At 38.5% G+C, this 18196-nt stretch overlaps 1 protein-coding gene across 1 annotated transcript in view; it reads right to left on the bottom strand.

The window, feature by feature from the left end:
• LEPR (leptin receptor) overlaps window positions 1-18196 on the bottom strand; it is a 484020-nt gene that overhangs the window by 392498 nt on the left and 73326 nt on the right. Inside the window, exon 2 of the mRNA XM_053693687.1 lies at window positions 4158-4218. Within this exon, the coding sequence (XP_053549662.1) occupies window positions 4158-4218 (61 nt within the window). The remainder of the gene's footprint in view (window positions 1-4157; window positions 4219-18196) is intronic.

Genomic DNA, 18196 nt, shown 5'->3' with positions numbered 1-18196 from the left:
ATAAGGTTACCACAGCAAGCTGACCAAGGGAAACCGACCATAAAGGCGTAAGTCCAGCAAAATGAGAACCAGCACTCAGACAACCTGGCCAACCGTGACCAGGTCAATTAGTCCAATTAAAAGGACATAGTCCAAGTTCCCAGGAACTGGGGAACCTGGAACCAGCCCTAGTGCCAAAAAAGTCCGGCAACAACTCCACAAAGGAATACACTGAGCGAAGCCTCAGCAATCAGAAGCACCAGGGAGAAAACAGATACGAGCCCCCAATTGTTTAAACAAACAATATCTGAGAACTTAACACCCTGTCTGATGTAAAAAAACAGATCACAGGGAGATATCAATGAAATATCCAGATCAACCCGGATAACGAGATAACTCGCAAGACCCAAGGAAGAGACCACCCCTTGCCAAAGTCTAATGCTCCAAAGGAGCTAAGGCGTTAAAAGTCATACAACGACACTCGAGCCCATAGACTTTCAAAAAGCCACAGGACAACAAGCAAGGGGATACCCCGAGGCCACAATCACTCGAGTAAAGCCTGGTCTCTGCAACACCTCCATACAATTAGAGGATCATAGAGAGAAAAAGACGTACAGCATCCCCAGGGAACGATCATATCCCTGAGGGGAACCCAGGTCCCTAAAAGGAGACCTAACTCACATGGAGACAACAGAGGAAGACCAAAAGGTCTCATAAAAAAACAGCTAGACAGTACACAGTCAATGTGCAATAGCTGCAGCTGTTCACATTCTGCAACCCATCCGCTGCAAGGCAGCTGAACTACCCAATAAACTACTAGCTGCTGAGAACTAAGTCCAGAAGGACAGTTCCCAGGGCCTCAAAAGAAAAAAGGCCAAACCGCCCCACTCAGCGGCAAGAGGGCACAAGCCCACCAACCCTACACTACATGGGAAGGAGCTCTAGGGTCTGACAACCCCAGACACAAGAGAGAGAGAGACGCAGCAGAACTCCACTGACCCAGTCATCCAAATTGAAGGCTATAAGGACTGAGACAATCCTTTCTGCCTCACGGACCCACCAGTCCTCTAGAATGCTTAGTTGAACACAGAGGATAACATGAGCACTCTGCGCCTCTACCGGACCAGCCAAGCAGAGCAGCACCACGTGTCCAAACAGCTACCAGACAGAACTGAACCCAAACAGGACCAGCCTGCAATCTGGGTCCTAACCGTCAAGCCGCCTAAATCCTCCCTCACAGGGGAAGAAGGAAAACAGACAGGACATCATATCAGATGAAATTAAATACAAGGCAACCCATAGGTTAATGCCCAAAAAGAAACAGGCCTACCGCAGGACCAGCCAAATGGAGCCCTGATCTTCCAAAAAAACTGGAAAAGATCTCAATACATGGACAATCAGGAGATTACATCCTCCCCACATGTCTAATGAGGTGTGCCATTCGAAGAGCAGACTGAGTATTCCTGTATCCGATAAGGATAGGGTCGTTCAATAACTGAAAAAACATGTCTGAGTAACACGCAAAGGCGCGCAATTCTATAACGAAAGGCACAACACTCAGGAACAGTCACACCCGCAGGGAACTGTACAGTCCAAGGTGGAATACTCGGGACAACAGGAGCAGGGAAGGAAAGGTACCACCCTGTCCTCAAACTCTATTCAATTTAGGAAATAAAGGTTCATCAGGCAATGTGACCTCTGTAACCCCTGAATTCACCAAAAACTTCCTTTAGAAGAAGCACAAATTCCTAAAACTAGTCTGGTCCCTCCACAGCTGGAGGTTGAGAGGCAGCAGACTCTGACCCAGAAAGTTCATACTCTGAAGTCTGAGAAAGAACTTCATCCTTGAATAACCCTATCAGTTAAATCCAAAGATTATTTGATGTACTCTGGGAAGGAGTGCAATATGTAACCTTTCGCTTGCGGTTAGCAGGGCGAGATAAAACATTAAGGCCGCAGACACCGCCGTCTGAACTGTGCAGTAACGCCTAGAGAAAAAAGCCCTCATCTAGATGGAGGATCAGCAATGCTATGGGAAAACTGCATGTGTATAGAGATAACAATGTAGGGTACGCACCTCACTGAACAACAACTCCTCAGAGGTGGACGGCTCCGTGATATCAAACATGTTTGATATTATCACATTAATAATGGAACATAATTGAGAGGGGGAACTAGGGCCTCCTCCCCATATAAACAGGAATTGCTCTTTAGGAATAGAGGGAGTGCCCTCTAAAGAAACCAAATCCTCCATCACTAGTGCAATAACTGGAGAACTAGAGAGACAAAACATCCTCTTTTTTTTAATAAATAACGACACCTCTATACCCCAATGGCTGTGGCACTACAGAGATGTATGACTCCTCTCTGATAGTCACAAAGGAGGGAATGAATCACATAGTGCACAATGCAGGACCGTCCCTGCTATGAGAGAAAGCTTGTAAGCTGCATGGCTCTTAAAGTGAAGGTGAAACCTGTATAATCCATAACAGCCTAAGAGCCCATAACTTCTCACACATAAAGCAGCATAAAATCAAATAAACATATGATTAGTATTCCCCCCTGTTCAATAACCCCCCTAAGGAGATATTAACCCTTGATTCTATAAAGATAAAAGGCGCCACACTGTGACCCTGTCTTCTGTGATAACATTATGTAATAAAAAATGGAACGATCTTACCAGAATCTACACCGTGGAACAGGAACACGGACGGCCCTTCAAGTGTGACAGGTCGTATCATCGCTCCTGACATGGACTTGAGAGAAAAAGCTGTCTGCGAAACTTATCAACGCCGATTGCTGTAGGAGCTGTTAATATGAGTCAGGATGGTGTCACAAAAGAGAACTCTCCCTGCATCTCCGGACTCTAACTTTCTCCCAGGCCCTCAGTGAGAAGCTTATAGGGCTACTTAAAACTCCTGCCCATTGCGAAGAGTAGTACCCTCCATAGGAGACAAAACAAATTCTGACACTTCTCTGCCAACCTCCTGGAACGAAAGGCAAAGAATGACTGGTGATGAGGGAAGTGGGAGGAGTATTTAAGCCTTCGGCTGGGGCGTCTTTGCCTCCTCCTGGTGGCCAGGTTCTTATTTCCCAAAAGTAATGAATGCAGCTGTGGACTCTTATCAATTAGGAAGAAAATAGGGGTTTTTACGTGTCGGGTTTATTTTTGGGAGGTGTGTTAGACTTTTACAGGAGATTTAACATTTTTTTATTTTCTTAGGTGCCTGCATTTTCTAACGTGCCGTAAATCACTGCGACTCCAGAAATTTGTTTTTACGCACATTTTTAGACATCGCTAGTTTATCCGACTTACTGAACCTTATGAACTGCCGGCGAGGTTTATGTGATTCCCCGATGTGCGAGGGGAAATTACGGGCAACGGGAGTTTCAGCAGTTACGCTGAAGACTGCGCCGTATATGTAATCTCGCCCATGATTTCTACTAAATGGTAATTTTTTGAAACTTAATGTAAATTAAAAAATTATATAAAATGTTTTCATTTTGCGATTTCAGATATGTTTTTTGGGGGTTTAGTGCCCCTTTAAAGAGTCTGAAATGTTTTTAGTGCCTTATACAACAGTTTGATAAAAAAATAACTATTGATTGTAGTAATGTTTATGCACTACACTTGTAATCTAGACTTTTATGGGTAATTCGTCCTCTTTATAAGTCACAGCACAATTACCTTCCTATTACACTTTTTCTGTGGACTCCTCATATATTCTGTATTTCATTTCATTTGAAAAAAGCAACCATTTTTAAACACAAAGATATCATTAACTGGAATATTAATTCTAATATTTTTTGTAACTGAAATTTTTAAAAGTTCTGTCACCCCATAATTCAGCATATTATTTTTGTCCTTTTATTCAGTTGCTAAATATATTCCATAAGGCTGAATTATAATGTAACAAATTATTTCCATATACTGATATTAGTTATATAAAATTTGTCAGACCTAATATTTACAATTTCTACTAAATGATTCATGCTTTTAGCCTATAACGCTGTAGATTTTGCCATTAATATTTCCTGGTTACAGTGTTGCGTTAAAAGCAAACTGTTCAGGCATATATGTGATAAGGACAATTTATTTCCCTTTGGCTGACACAACTGACATTCTCAAAAGCATTAAATATTACACATATGTTGGCAGAGAGAGTTGGTAAACTTACCCCAGTGTAAAACAGTTATCAAAATCCCATGCCAAAGCATTTCTTCCTTAGGGCAACGTTTCTGAAAGGGGGGAAAAAAACAGTCCAATCGTTATAACACATAAACACATAACTGTTAGGATATCTGTGAGTTTTATTAAATTATATATATATATATATTTATCTACACCAAAGAATTCATTTATATATGAAGCTGTTTGTATCAGTTTGATTACTGTTGGCTGCATTGTGAATAAACGCTGAGCTGGGTAACACAACCCCCCTTTTCCCTGGCTACACAGGAGAGCAAAGGATTAAGACCTTTGTATAGATAAGACCGATGGGCCACTTCAAAGTAAATGTTAGCATATGGAGTCCTCAGATTTATGTGCCCATATATGGGTTTCCTGCCCAAGATGGGTAATAGATTTACAGACCCCCTGTAGACAACAGTCGCTTAGTCTTATCTGATATTTGAGTATACCAAGATTCTCAGAGGATGTAGCTCTTATCATATAGATGTTAAATTACCCCACACTTAGTTCAAATACATGAAGTTCTGACGGCCGTCTCCATAGAAGAGCAGAGAAATCTACTTTGAAACCTATGTCTTTTTGAAAGCATAAGAATCTGGAGGATTTAAAATTTAAACAAATTATCTATACAGTTTTCAAATATTTAATGTGTACCGCAGACTGCCTGAATAATATATATAATGATCTAAGAGATACATCACATGTTACATACTGTGTTGGATATAATGAGTTAAAATAAATAACTGCATTTGATATTTATAAATGTTTGACTTATTTCAAAATAACAACATCGGTTTCTTTATTTTTCATACATGTAATAAACCAACAAGATGTCCTATGAATATTCTCCAGACACTAAATATTAAAATGATAGCCACAGGTATACAATATTTATAATAACTGGGAAAGATGACAATATTCATTTTCTAAAATATTATAAGTAGTATATCATGTTTAGTATGAAAATACTCAGACTAAATGGTATTAAATGGGGCATGTATGGAACATATAGTTATTAAAACTAGGAGATTATAAGTGTATAGAAATAGGCATTTGATAAATATATATATATATATATATATATATATATATATATATATATATATATATATATATATATAAGAATCTGTATTTACGGTTAGCAGTATTGATGGTGAGACTGCATTTCTGGTTGTCTGCTGCCACCAATAGTGCAGAAATGGTATTGCAGTCAAAAGGGGTTGGCAGTTATTAAAATACATGCATTTGCAAGAGCCAATGAAGGGACAAGCATCCATTTGGGGCGTATTCAAAAGGTTCATCAATGATTACAAAATAGATGCTGGCTTATCACTTGATAAAAGATCATGCATAGGAGAAAAAAAGGGGGTCTTTGGCTGGAATTTTGACTGACTCACAACTGCTGCCTTTGGAACACAGTCTCTACAGAAAGCAACATTGGGCCTAAAACTTTTATTCTCTAAATTGCATATACCTCTTATTGATGACGGTGAACTGGATTAATCTGAAAAAGCTGAAATTTACAAATTGGTTTATTTGGTGATGTATACGGTTGCTCTATATTTTTAATGTTTTAATTCAAGGTATTCTAAAACTATAGTTATATCATAGTATGATTTAAAAAGAGATTTATCCTTATATTTAATATTAATTAGACCAAGGGTAGTAAGTATATTGGTATGAAATATTAATGTTTAGAAATAATTTTTGTATTTTAATATCATGTTAATTACAGTTATTGCTATATATCAGCTAGATTACGAGTTGTGAGTTAGGGTTAAAAAGCAGCGTTGGCCGGACCCAACACTGCTTTTTAACGCCCGCTGGTATTACGAGCCTTGCAGGTACAGGTGTACCGCTCACTTACAAATCCACTTACGTCAATTGAGTATGCTCTTTTTTCAATGGGACTTGCATTGCGCCGGTATTATGAGTCTGACCAAAAGTGAGCGGTAGACCCTCTCCTGTCAAGCCTGGTACCGCATTTAAAAGTCAGTAGTTAAGAGTTTTACACTGCAACGCCGTAGCATAAAACTCTTAACTAAAGTGCTAAAAAGTTCACTAACACCAAAAAACTACCTATTAACCACTAAACCGAGGCACCCCCCCCACATCGCAAACACTAAAATAAAATTTTGAAATTAATTATTTTTTAAATTATCGTTGCCACTATAATAAATATATTAACCCCTAAACTGCCACACTCCAGCATCGCAAACACTATTTAAATATTATTAACCCCTAATCTGCCGGCCCTAACATCGCCGACACCTACCTACATTTATTAACCCCTAATCTGCCACCCCAACATCGCTGCAACTATAATAAAGTTATTAACCCCTAAACCTAAGTCTAACCCTAACCCCCCTAACTTAAATATAATTTAAATAAATCTAAATAAAATTACTACAATTCACTAAATTGTTCCTATTTAAAACTAAATACGTACCTGTAAAATAAACCCTAAGCTAGCTACAATATAACTAATAGTTACATTGTAGCTAGCTTATGGTTTATTTTTATTTTACAGGCAACTTTGTATTTATTTTAACTAGGTACAATAGTTATTAAATAGTTATTAACTATTTAATAACTACCTAGTTAAAATAAAGACAAATTTACCTGTAAAATAAAACCTATCCTAAGTTACAATACACCTAACACTACACTACAATTAAATTAATTACTTAAACTAAATACAATTAATTACAATTTAAAAAAATTATCTAAAGTACGAAAATTCCCCACTAATTTACAGAAAATAATAAACAAATTACAAGATTTTTTAACTAATTACACCTAATCTAATCCCCCTAACAAAATAAAAAAGCCCCCAAAAATAAAAAAAAGCCCTACTCTACACTAAATTACAAATAGCTCTTTTACCTGTAAAAGAAAATACAAATACCCCCCCAACATTAAAACCTACCACCCACACAACCAACCCCACTCTAAAACCCACCCAATACCGCCTTAAAGAAACCTAACACTAATCCCTTGAAGATCACCCTACCGTGAGACGTCTTCACCCAATCGGGCAGAAGTGGTCCTCCAGACGGGCAGAAGTGGTCCTCCAGACGGGCAGAAGTCTTCATCCAGATGGCGTCTTCTATCTTCATCCATCTGGCGTGGAGCGGGTCCATCTTCAAGACATCCGACGCGTAGCATCCTCTTCATCCGGAGTCTTCTTCAACAATGACGGTTCCTTTAAGTGACGTCATCCAAGATGGCGTCCCTTAAATTCGGATTGGCTGATTGAATTCTATCAGCCAATCGGAATTAAGGTAGGAAAAATCCTATTGGCTGATTGCATCAGCCAATAGGATTTTTCCTACCTTAAAGGGACAGTATACACTCATTTTCATATAACTGCATGTAATAGACACTACTATAAAGAATAAGATGCACAGATACTGATATAAAAATCCAGTATAAAACTGTTTAAAAACTTACTTAGAAGCTGTCAGTTTGGCTCTGTTGAAAAGGTAGTTGGAAAGCCCACTGCAAGTGGCAAATAAGACACTCCCCCCCTCCCCCTTCTTTTGCATATAAAAAGACCCTTTACACAAACAGGAGCAAGCTGGAGAAGGTAGCTGATGGTATTCACATAAAACTTTGGGGCTTGGTTAGGAGTCTGAAAATCAGAGCAATGTTATTTAAAAATAAGCAAAACTATACATTTATTTAAAAAAAAAAACTTTATGGGCTATATAAATAGATCATCTACAAAACATTTATGCAAAGAAAAAATTAGTGTATAATGTCCCTTTAATTCCGATTGGCTGATTGGAACAGCCAATAGAATGCAAGCTCAATCCTATTGGCTGATTGGATCAGCCATCTGAATAAAGACTTTTGCCTGTTTGGAGACCACTTCTGCCCAGTTGGATGAAGACTTCTGCCTGTCTGGAGGACCACTTCTGCCCAGTTGGGTGAAGACGTCTCATGGTAGGGTGATCTTCAAGGGGTTAGTGTTAAGTTTTTTTAAGGGGGTATTGGGTGGGTTTTAGAGTAGGGTTGGTTGTGTGGGTGGTGGGTTTTAATGTTGGGGGGGTATTTGTACTTTTTTTTTTACAGGTAAAAGAGCTGATTACTTTGGGGCAATGCCCCGCAAAAGGCCCTTTTAAGGGCTATTTGTAATTTAGTGTAGGGTAGGGCTTTTTTCATTTTGGGGGGCTTTTTTATTTTGTTAGGGGGATTAGAGTAGGTGTAATTAGTTTAAAAATCTTGCAATTATTTTATTATTTTCTGTAATTTAGTGTTTTTTTTATTTTCGTACTTTAGATAATTTTATTTAATTGTAATTAATTGTATTTAATTTAGTTCATTTATTTAATTATAGTGTAGTGTTAGGTGTTAGTGTAACTTAGGTTAGGTTTTATTTTACAGGTAAATTTGTATTTATTTTAACTAGGTAGTTATTAAATAGTTAATAACAATTTAATAACTATTGTACCTAGTTAAAATAAATACAAAGTTGCCTGTAAAATAAAAATAAACCCTAAGCTAGCTACAATGTAACTATTAGTTATATTGTAGCTATCTTAGGGTTTATTTTATAGGTAAGTATTTAGTTTTAAATAGGAATTATTTAGTTAATTGTAGTAATTTTATTTAGATTTATTGTAATTATATTTAAGTTAGGGGGGTTAGGGTTAGGGTTAGACTTAGGTTTAGGGGTTAATAACTTTATTATAGTGGTGGCGACGTTGTGGGTGGCAGATTAGGGGTTAATAAATGTAGTTAGGTTGCGGCAACATTGGGGGGCGGCAGATTAGGGGTTAATAAATATAATGTAGGGTTCGGCGATGTTGGGGGCAGCAGATTAGGGGTTCATAACTATAATGTAGGTGGCGGAGGTGTCCGGAGCGGCAGATTAGGGGTTAATAATATAATGCAGGTGTCAGCGATGTCGGGGGTGGCAGATTAGGGGTTAATAAATGTAAGATTAGGGGTGTTTAGACTCGGGGTTCATGTTAGGGTGTTAGGTGTAAACATAACTTTTATTTCCCTATAGGAATCTAGGGGGCTGCGTTAGGAGCTTAACGCTGCTTTTTTGCAGGTGTTAGGTTTTTTTTCAGACGGCTTTCCCCCATTGATTCCTATGGGGAAATCGTGCACAAGCACGTTTTAGCAGCTCACCGCTAATGTAAGCAGCACTGGTATTGAAGTGAGATGTGGAGCTAAATTTTGCTCTTCGCTCACTTTTTTGTGGTTAACGCCGGGTTTGTAAAAACCCGTAATACCAGCGCTGTCTGTAGGTGAGCGGTGAGGGAAAACTGCTCGTTAGCGCCGCACAGCTTCTAACGCAAAACTCGTAATGTAGGTGTATATATTTTAGAATTTGTCTTATTGTGGCTGAATAAAAGATTATTCCAGGCCAGACATATTGGCATATAAATTGGCTGTTGCATTAATAATATATACAGTGCCTGGTATTTAAATTGAAGTTATATAAAACCATTTGGGGGCTAAATAGCTTAATTTTACTTCCATGAAAGATATCTAAGATTTATTGAAATTTAGCAAGATTTATGTGAAGTATCTTGTTATATTGTTTAACTAAGCACTGTTAAATTAGTGGTCCATATTCTGTTATTTTTATTGTGATATTTTAATGCGATTCATTGTGAGTAAGGTTAATTTTAGAGATATATTTAGGTTTGCTTTGTAAAGAATATTGTAACAGCATAGACATATAATTGGTTCATAATCTAGTCTCTACATAAATATAATTCAAGGTGTCTATAAAGGTAACTAATCTAGGATTAAGGAATAAATATTGATTTTAATACATATATTGTTACGTATATACATTTTATTGGTTGGCAACTGCTGAGATAATATATACAACATTTTATAACCTAGTATATATCAACATAACTATTGCAAAAATATTTGCAATCTGAAAGGACTATTTTAGTGTTAAAATGACAAGCTCTAATCCATCACAGCATGTAATTTTAACACTAACAATGCTGTAATAAAAAGGTGTTAAACACATGGTTAAAGTCCTGCTCAGGAACAAATCAGCAGTGCTAGATAAATGACCCCGATGTGTGACAAGCGCTGCTGATCGGATCAGAGGCAGTTTCCGCTCAGGACTGGCAGTGCTTTGCAGGTCCCAATTGGGACTTTTTCTATGTGATTAAACACATAGCATTACAGCATTGCTAGTGTTAAAATTACATGTTCTAATCTGTTAACACTATAATGACCATTTAAGCAGAAATTCAATAACCAATATGACTAGATTTTACTGGAGGATCGGAAATAAAACCAGAAAGGTCTGTTATAAGCCTTGTTTTTACAGCAAGAGGTTTATTCTTCTCTTACTGAAAAAAAACAACTATTTATGCTTATCTGATAAATTATTTTCTTTCAGAATGATGATGGTCCCCAGTCCTCCATAACACATGGGATATATTTCCCGCCACTAGGAGGTCAAGAACCCATATAAGAGCCTAACATCCCTCCCTCTTCCATCTCTCTTAGTCTAATGTATAGCCGAGTAGAGAATAGGAAACACAAAGCAGGGTCTGTAAAGGTGTCATTAGAACAGTTGGCCAAAAATGTAAACGGGTGGGGCCTGTGGACCATTATCAGATGTTTTCTTTCATAAAATGATGATGGCCCAAATTCCTCAATAACATATGGGATTAATACTTAAGCAGATGGTCCATGTTACTGAAAGGGTGGGACACTTTTTCTGACAATTCCTATTTAACCAACACTGCGGCTTGAAGGACTTTCCCTTGAAAAGCTGCTTGTGAAGAAGCAAAAACATCAAGGTGATAAAATTTGGAAAAAGTATGCAGAGAAAACTATTTTGTAGCTTTGCAAAACTGCTCCAAAGATGTATAATATTTTTTTAAAAACCCCACAATGTTGCAACTGTTCTTGTAGAAAGAGCTGCAATACGCTTAGGAGGCGACTTTCCCACCACCAAGTAAGCCTTGTGAATCCCTTGTTTGAGCCAAGATGCCAATGCTACCTTAGTAGCTTTCTGCCCCTTACAAGTCCCAGATTAGTGAACAAACAAACTAGAAGTTTGTCAGAAATCTTTAGTAGCTTGGAGAAAGAATTCCAAAGCCCTGACTACATCAAGATTATGTAATAGTCACTCTTTAGAGTAAGCAGGATCTGAACACAATGATGGCGCAACTATTTCTTGATTAATATGTTCCATAGAAACTACCTTAGGAAGAAAATCATATTTAGTACAACGTACAGCCTTATCCTTGTGAATAATTAGAAATGGAGAATCACAAGACAAAGTTGACAACTCAAACTCTCCTTGCTGAAGAGATTGGTAATAGGAAAAGTACTTTCCAAGATAACAGTAGATATTAATGGAATGCATTGGTTCCAAATGAGGATCTTGTAATAAAGAGAGAACTAGCTTCAAATTCCAGGGTGGAGAAATAAGTTTCACAACTGGCCTAATTCTTACAAACGTCTGGACAAAAGTCTAAACAGATAAAGCAGACATTTGACCTTTTAGGAAACTAGTGGACAAGCCTTTATCAAGGCCATCCTGTAATATCTGAAGGATTGGAGGAATCCTAAAGGAATACCAAGAAAACCCTCTGGAAAAACAACACTCAAAATATGCCATCCAAATGTTGTTATAAATCTTTTGTGTCACAGGCTTTATGGCCAGCATCAAAAGTTTCCATGACCAATCTGACCAGACAGATAAACTTTTCCTCCTTCAATTTTGAGCATGGCTGAAGAGCCTGAAGAATCACTCAAATTTCCAGAATGTTGATTAGTAACCTTACCTCTAGAGGAGACCAAACTCCTTGCACTCTCCGAGAAACCAAAATGGCCCCCAGCCTGAGAGACTGGTGCTCATCGGCACAATAGACCAAGACTGACAAAGGAAAGATGTCCCAAGCGTCAAAGGAAGATTTTGTGTCCTGAAGAAAAAAATAGTCTGACAGAGAAATTCAAAGCAATCTGTTGTTCTTTTAAATATAGACAACTAATTGACCACTGAGGCAACATAGACCATTAAAGGGGTCTCAAGAGAAGAGGGGCAAAAGGAATTACATTTGAAGCCGCTACCATAAGACCCGCTGCCTCTATGCACTGAGTTACCGATGGAAATGAAGCCCCTGTAGGGAGAGACATGTCCTCTGAATCCTTCTGATCACCGGCAAGATTGTATCCAACACAGAGTGGCAAACTGGCATTGTTTTGCAGATATGCAACCCTCAGGAACTGAAAGTGATCCCTCTGTATAGGGATGCACAAATATGCATTATTGAGGTCTATAGTAGCCATAAACTGACCCTTTTGGATCGAGGGTAACATAGTGAGGAATGTTCCTATGATACAAGTGGGAACCCTGACAAACATGTTTCAGAATGTTAAATCTAGTAATGGACTGTAAGTCTCTGTGGATAATAAACAGGTACTGGGATTAATTATTTCCATAACCTCCAAATCCTTTTATAAAGGCTGCCGCCTCTGAAGGATTTTTGGCAACATGAGATAGGACCACTGGTCAATAAGGAGGACTCTGCTTCAAAGAGAACAAAACTCTTGATCTCTTGAAGGACAAAAAGAATCATTCCGGATATCCAAACTATTTTTCCTGATGAATCCTAAAATATATAAACTTACCCAAAAGTTTATACAAAGTTTATAAATATGTACATGCCAAAGCATCAGAATGTAGTAAAATCATACTATTTACCCTGTCATGTGGCCTTACTGACTAGATAAGCACCACATATAGACCAACAGGTACACAGTAGATACTTGTAAATCCATGTCCAGATTGAATAAGCAGAGACTGTGTATACTTACAAAGTGAATACACAATGTACATTGTTAATAAAAACATTCATGATTAATGCTCGGTATCTGCAAGATAAACGTATGTGCATACATATAATCTATTCATTTAAAGGGCCATAATACCCAAATGTTTAAACACTTGAAAGTGATGCAGCATAGCTGTAAAAAGATGACTAGAAAATATCTCCTGGACATCTCTATGTAAAAAAGAAAGATATTTTACCTCAAAAGTTCCTCAGTAGCCACCTCCCATTGTAAAGGATTTCTAAGCAGCATTTTAGTGTGTCTGTCCTGGGACAGCTTAGGGGATGAGCATCGTGAACTCTCATATTATGTCACCAATCAGGTAAAGGAAGCTTACTATGAAATCTCATGAGAGTTAAGTCAAATCTCATGAGATCACAGTAAGAGTTCATTACCTCATCACTGCTGATGCTGATTGGCTGCTGTTCATTTCTTCATTTTTTTTTTATCTGCAGCTAGGAGCAGGTGAAGTATAACTTTTTACACAGCACTTACTCTGCTGAGCTGAGGAGATTGTGAGGTAAAATATCTTCCCTTTTTTACATAGAGATGCTCAGGTGATATTTTCCTGTCAGCTTTTTACACTTATACTGCATCAGTTTCAAGTGATTTAGCACACAAGTATTGTGTCCCTTTAATGGGTATAAAAGAGATACCAATAGATCTTATCTCTAAATGATCTCCACTGTTAATGAAATTATTCATAATCAATGTTCAGTATCTGTATGATAGAACCTTTGTGCATAGATATAAATTACACATAGCATAGGTATAAAAGAGATGCCAATGTCTCTAAAGGATCTCCATTGTTGTACTAAAATACAGAAAAATCCTGCACAATTGCATTTGGAATTAAACATGCAGAGAAAAATGCATGAAACGTATATACCAAGAAGGGCATACATTATAGTATTATGTACACTAATAGCTTTGAACATATAGGGTTGACAGGTATCATCCAGAAAAATACTGGACACGCAGCAAATAACGGGGGGCAGGGGAAATGGGTAAAAAAACACAAAAATATTTTTTTAAGTATGTACAGTATATCTATCTATATACTGTATCTATCTATCTATCTATCTATCTATCTATCTATCTATCTATCTATATATATATATATATATATATATATATCCCTATTGTATGCCAACAAAGTGAACACAATAAAGGAACACCATGACCACAAAACAGGGTATTTAAACTTTTAATGCAACAAAAAATATTAAAAACTTATAAAACATATTGTTTAAGCTCCTTGATTGGCAGAAAGGGTTTACATCTGAATAGCAACCCTCTTAAGCAGTCAAGGGTTAAACAGTTTGTTTTATCAGAAGTATGAAAGCACAGACTGCATTATGGCTCCCATTAGCAGGGCACATAGGTGAGAGGGCAGATTTAAATCTCTTCTGACTATCAGTGTGCAGGCTAGGGATAAAGTTTGTAAACCAGTAACTGAGAGACTTCATAAACTCCCTTCTATACAGCTGCAGCAGACACCCCGCCCCCACAGTAACTGGGAACCGTAGCAAGTCTCTGAGAGGGGAGTGGGCACAGTCTGTAGTATTCATTCCAAAGCTGTTGAATGCTAGTAAGCATGAGGTTTCTGTTTTTACACATGGTAAAAGGAACATGGATGCAATGCAGGAACGCATATAAAAAGCAGTGATCAGCTCAAATCCGGACATTTAAATGTCCAGGATTTTTCTCCAAATTTTACCGGACAGCTGGCTGAGAAAATGGATTGTCCGGTCAAATACCAGACACCTGGCAACCCTAAGAACATATAATGTCTTGCATAGCTACATAGACATACATTTAAGCCTATGTAAAATTCATTATGTATGCAATAAACATACACAGCTTTTAAAAATGTGCATATCATAATAGTGTACATTACTGTATATAATATTCCAAAGCATAAAATGTATAACAGTATATAAAATGCAGACTGACATTAAAAAAAAATATCTGTTTACATCCCCTGGCAATGATGGTAGTTTAATGATTTATTGACTTATATAGAAATATTAATAGGCAGATAGTTAAATAAATGATAATGGCACCATATGTCATTATGTTCACTACAATACATAACTGCACATATTATAATAATACCTGTTATCAGTGCCGTGAGTCAATTAAGTTTGAGGTTGTGCGCTATACAAGTATCCATTATTATTATTATTATAGTAAATTGGGTACACTGTAGATCATATAAGGATGTGCTGAGATGTACGGCTGCCTAAGGGTCTTTGAAAAAATACCTGGATAGAGGATGTTATCAAATCTGAACCCTTAGGTTATCAGCAGAGTTTAATAAAACTCAATAATAATAGCCACAAAATATGCTGCCATAGTCTTGTTAGCTATTCTTATACTCAGGGGTAAAGTGAGTAGGTCCTCAGCAACCTAGACAGTACATAATTCCTTAGAGGAGGTAAAAAGGCTGTTGCTGAATTTCATGTAAAATTTAAGGTGAATAACTCTCACAGAGTGTTTTGACTGGAGAAAGGGGAATAAGCATTTAAAACACAAGTAAAGTAGGAACAGTGAGGGTTTATCAGTAAATGATTCCTCTAATTTGTTAATATAGATATTAGTGGGGACAAATTCCTTTTTTTCCATAGTGAGTAATGGCAGAGTATGTAGAGACACCAGACATACACTGGTAAAGAAAACTCTATACTAAGCTTTAATAACTCCTTGACACTATTATCGAAACTGCATTATATGCTCCCAGGCTCCACACTCTACCCCAAGTAACTCCTTGGCAGCTCCAGTTGTCAGCCTGCTCTGGTCCCGGCCTCTGCTTCCCTCTGTTTTCATGGCTGTTGACATGGATGCGGTGGCCGTTGCCTTGGATGTGGTGGTTGCTTCTGGCTAACGGCGATTACGTCATTGCAGCACATCAAGTTACTCTGATGCCGGTCCTGATTGCAGCTGGGTGCCCTCCCTGGCGCAAATCCACCCCTATGTAAGTACCTCTATTTCCTGCATTCATTGCCCAAGTATTGGTGTTACTGTGTGTGCTCCTAGGTGCTTTATTACTTGAATTGCTGGATTGCCTTATCGTTACTGAACTCTGCCTGTCTGACTACTCTGCCTATTTAACCCTTGAATTGGTGGATTGCCTTATCATTGCTGAACTCTGCCTGTCTGACTACTCTGCCTGTTTAACCCTACTCATCCAGTCTCAAGACTATCCTTTACCCCTTCCGTACCTCCAGTTACCACTGAAGAGGAACCCATGGATCTCTCTTACCTTAATCCCTCTGAATCTGAAAGACAGAGAAGAAGGAGATTGAGACTGTGTTTCTATTGTGGTTCTAATTCACACCAACTCAAGAACTGTGATATACTGCCGGGAAAAGCCAACGCTTAGAGGATAAAAGTGGGGTACCTCTAAGTGTGGCCACTACTAATTCCCCTCACTCTTCTCGGATACCTGGTTCCTGTTACTCTTACCTTTCTTCAGAATTCTGTCCACGCTCAAGTTTTTATTGATTCAGGGGCAGCTGGAAATTTTTTGGATCACCGTTTCATGATTCACGCAGGGTTGCCTCCTCTTCAGAAAAAAAACTGCCTTAAAATAACCACTCTGGATGGCACTCCCCATGGATCAGGTTTAATCCATTTCAAATCAGCACCCCTAACCATGACTGTGGGAGTCCTACATACCGAACAATTACAGTTCGATGTCATTCATTCTCCTGCACAACCAGTTATTATTGGTCTTCCTTGGCTACGTAAACACAATCCTCAGTTCGACTGAACTGAGGGCAGTTGGCCTCCTGGGGTAAATGCTGTTTTCACTCCTGCCTGGCTACGGTTACTCCGCTGCATTACGTCCCTATAGCCAGCCTTCAGACCCCTTCTAATCTTCCCACAGTATATGCAGAATTTACAGATGTTTTTGAAAAGAAAGCAGCTGATGTGCTGCCACCTCACCGTCCTTATGACTACAACATTTACTTTTTTCCTGGAGCCCCACTATCCGCTCTCCAAAGCCAAAACCTAGGCCATGGAGAAATATATCCAAGAAAACGTAGCTAAAGGCTTAATTTGCCCTTCCTCCTCTCCTGCCAGGGCTGGCTTTTTTTCGGCAAAAAGGATGGCGGTCTCAGAACCTGTATCGACTACAGAGCCCTAAACAACATTACTATCAAGAATCGTTATCCTATTCATTTGATCACTGAATTATATGATTCGCTCCAAAATGCTTGCTACTTTACAAAGTTGGACCTACGTGGCATGTACAATCTCATTTGTATCTTCCTGGGACAGGAATGGAAGACTGCCTTCAACACAAAATTGGGGCATTACGAATACCTCGCAATGCCTTTTGGGCAGTGTAATGCCCCTGCAGTCTTCCAAGCATTTTTCAATGCTGTCTTCCGTGACCTCCTTAATCATACTGTCATTGTCTATTTGGATGACATCCTCATATTCTCCTCCAACCTTAAGAGCATCATGTGCATGTAAAACAAGTACTTCGCCTCAGAAACAATTCTCTGGTGGCCAAACTGGAGAAATGTGAGTTTGATCAAGTTCAGATCCAGTTCCTTGGCTCTGTCATCTGGAAGGAAGGTTTTGCCATGGATCCTACAAAGCTAACCCCAGTTCTGGAATGGCCTCAACCCACCTCCTTAAAGGAACTACAGAGATTCTTGGGGTTCTCCAACTATTAACGCAAGTTTATAAAGAACTTTTCCCAAATCGTTGCTCCACTCACGGAGCTGACTAAATGAAACAGAGACTTCAAGAATTGGCCTCCCGTAGCTGTGGAAGCTTTCTCTCATCTGAAAAAGGTCTTTTGTTCTGCTCCTGTGCTCCGACATCCAGATCCTGACCTGCACTTCACTTTAGAGGTTGATGCCTCCGAGATAGGAGCTGCAGTCTTACCCCAAAGGGAACCTTTAACCTCCAAATTGCACCCTGTAGCCTTTTTCTCCAAACGGTTCACTCTTCCTGAAAGGAATTACGATGTGGTTAATCATGAACTCTTAGCCATTAAGATGTCCCTGACTGAATGGTGTCATTGGCTAGAGGGTACCGCCAACCCCATTCAAATTCTTACTGACCACAAGAATCTGGCGTACCTAAAGACTGCTCATTAACACAATCCTCGACAGGCCAGGTGGGCCCTATTCTTTTACCGTTTTAACTTTATAGTCTCTTACCTTCCTGGGA

Source organism: Bombina bombina, chromosome 10, assembly GCF_027579735.1.
Source record: "Bombina bombina isolate aBomBom1 chromosome 10, aBomBom1.pri, whole genome shotgun sequence".
In the NCBI taxonomy this organism is placed as follows: Eukaryota; Metazoa; Chordata; class Amphibia; order Anura; family Bombinatoridae; genus Bombina; species Bombina bombina.
Note: the sequence above shows the minus strand (reverse complement) of the source record. Positions and strands in the feature narration are given on the sequence as shown.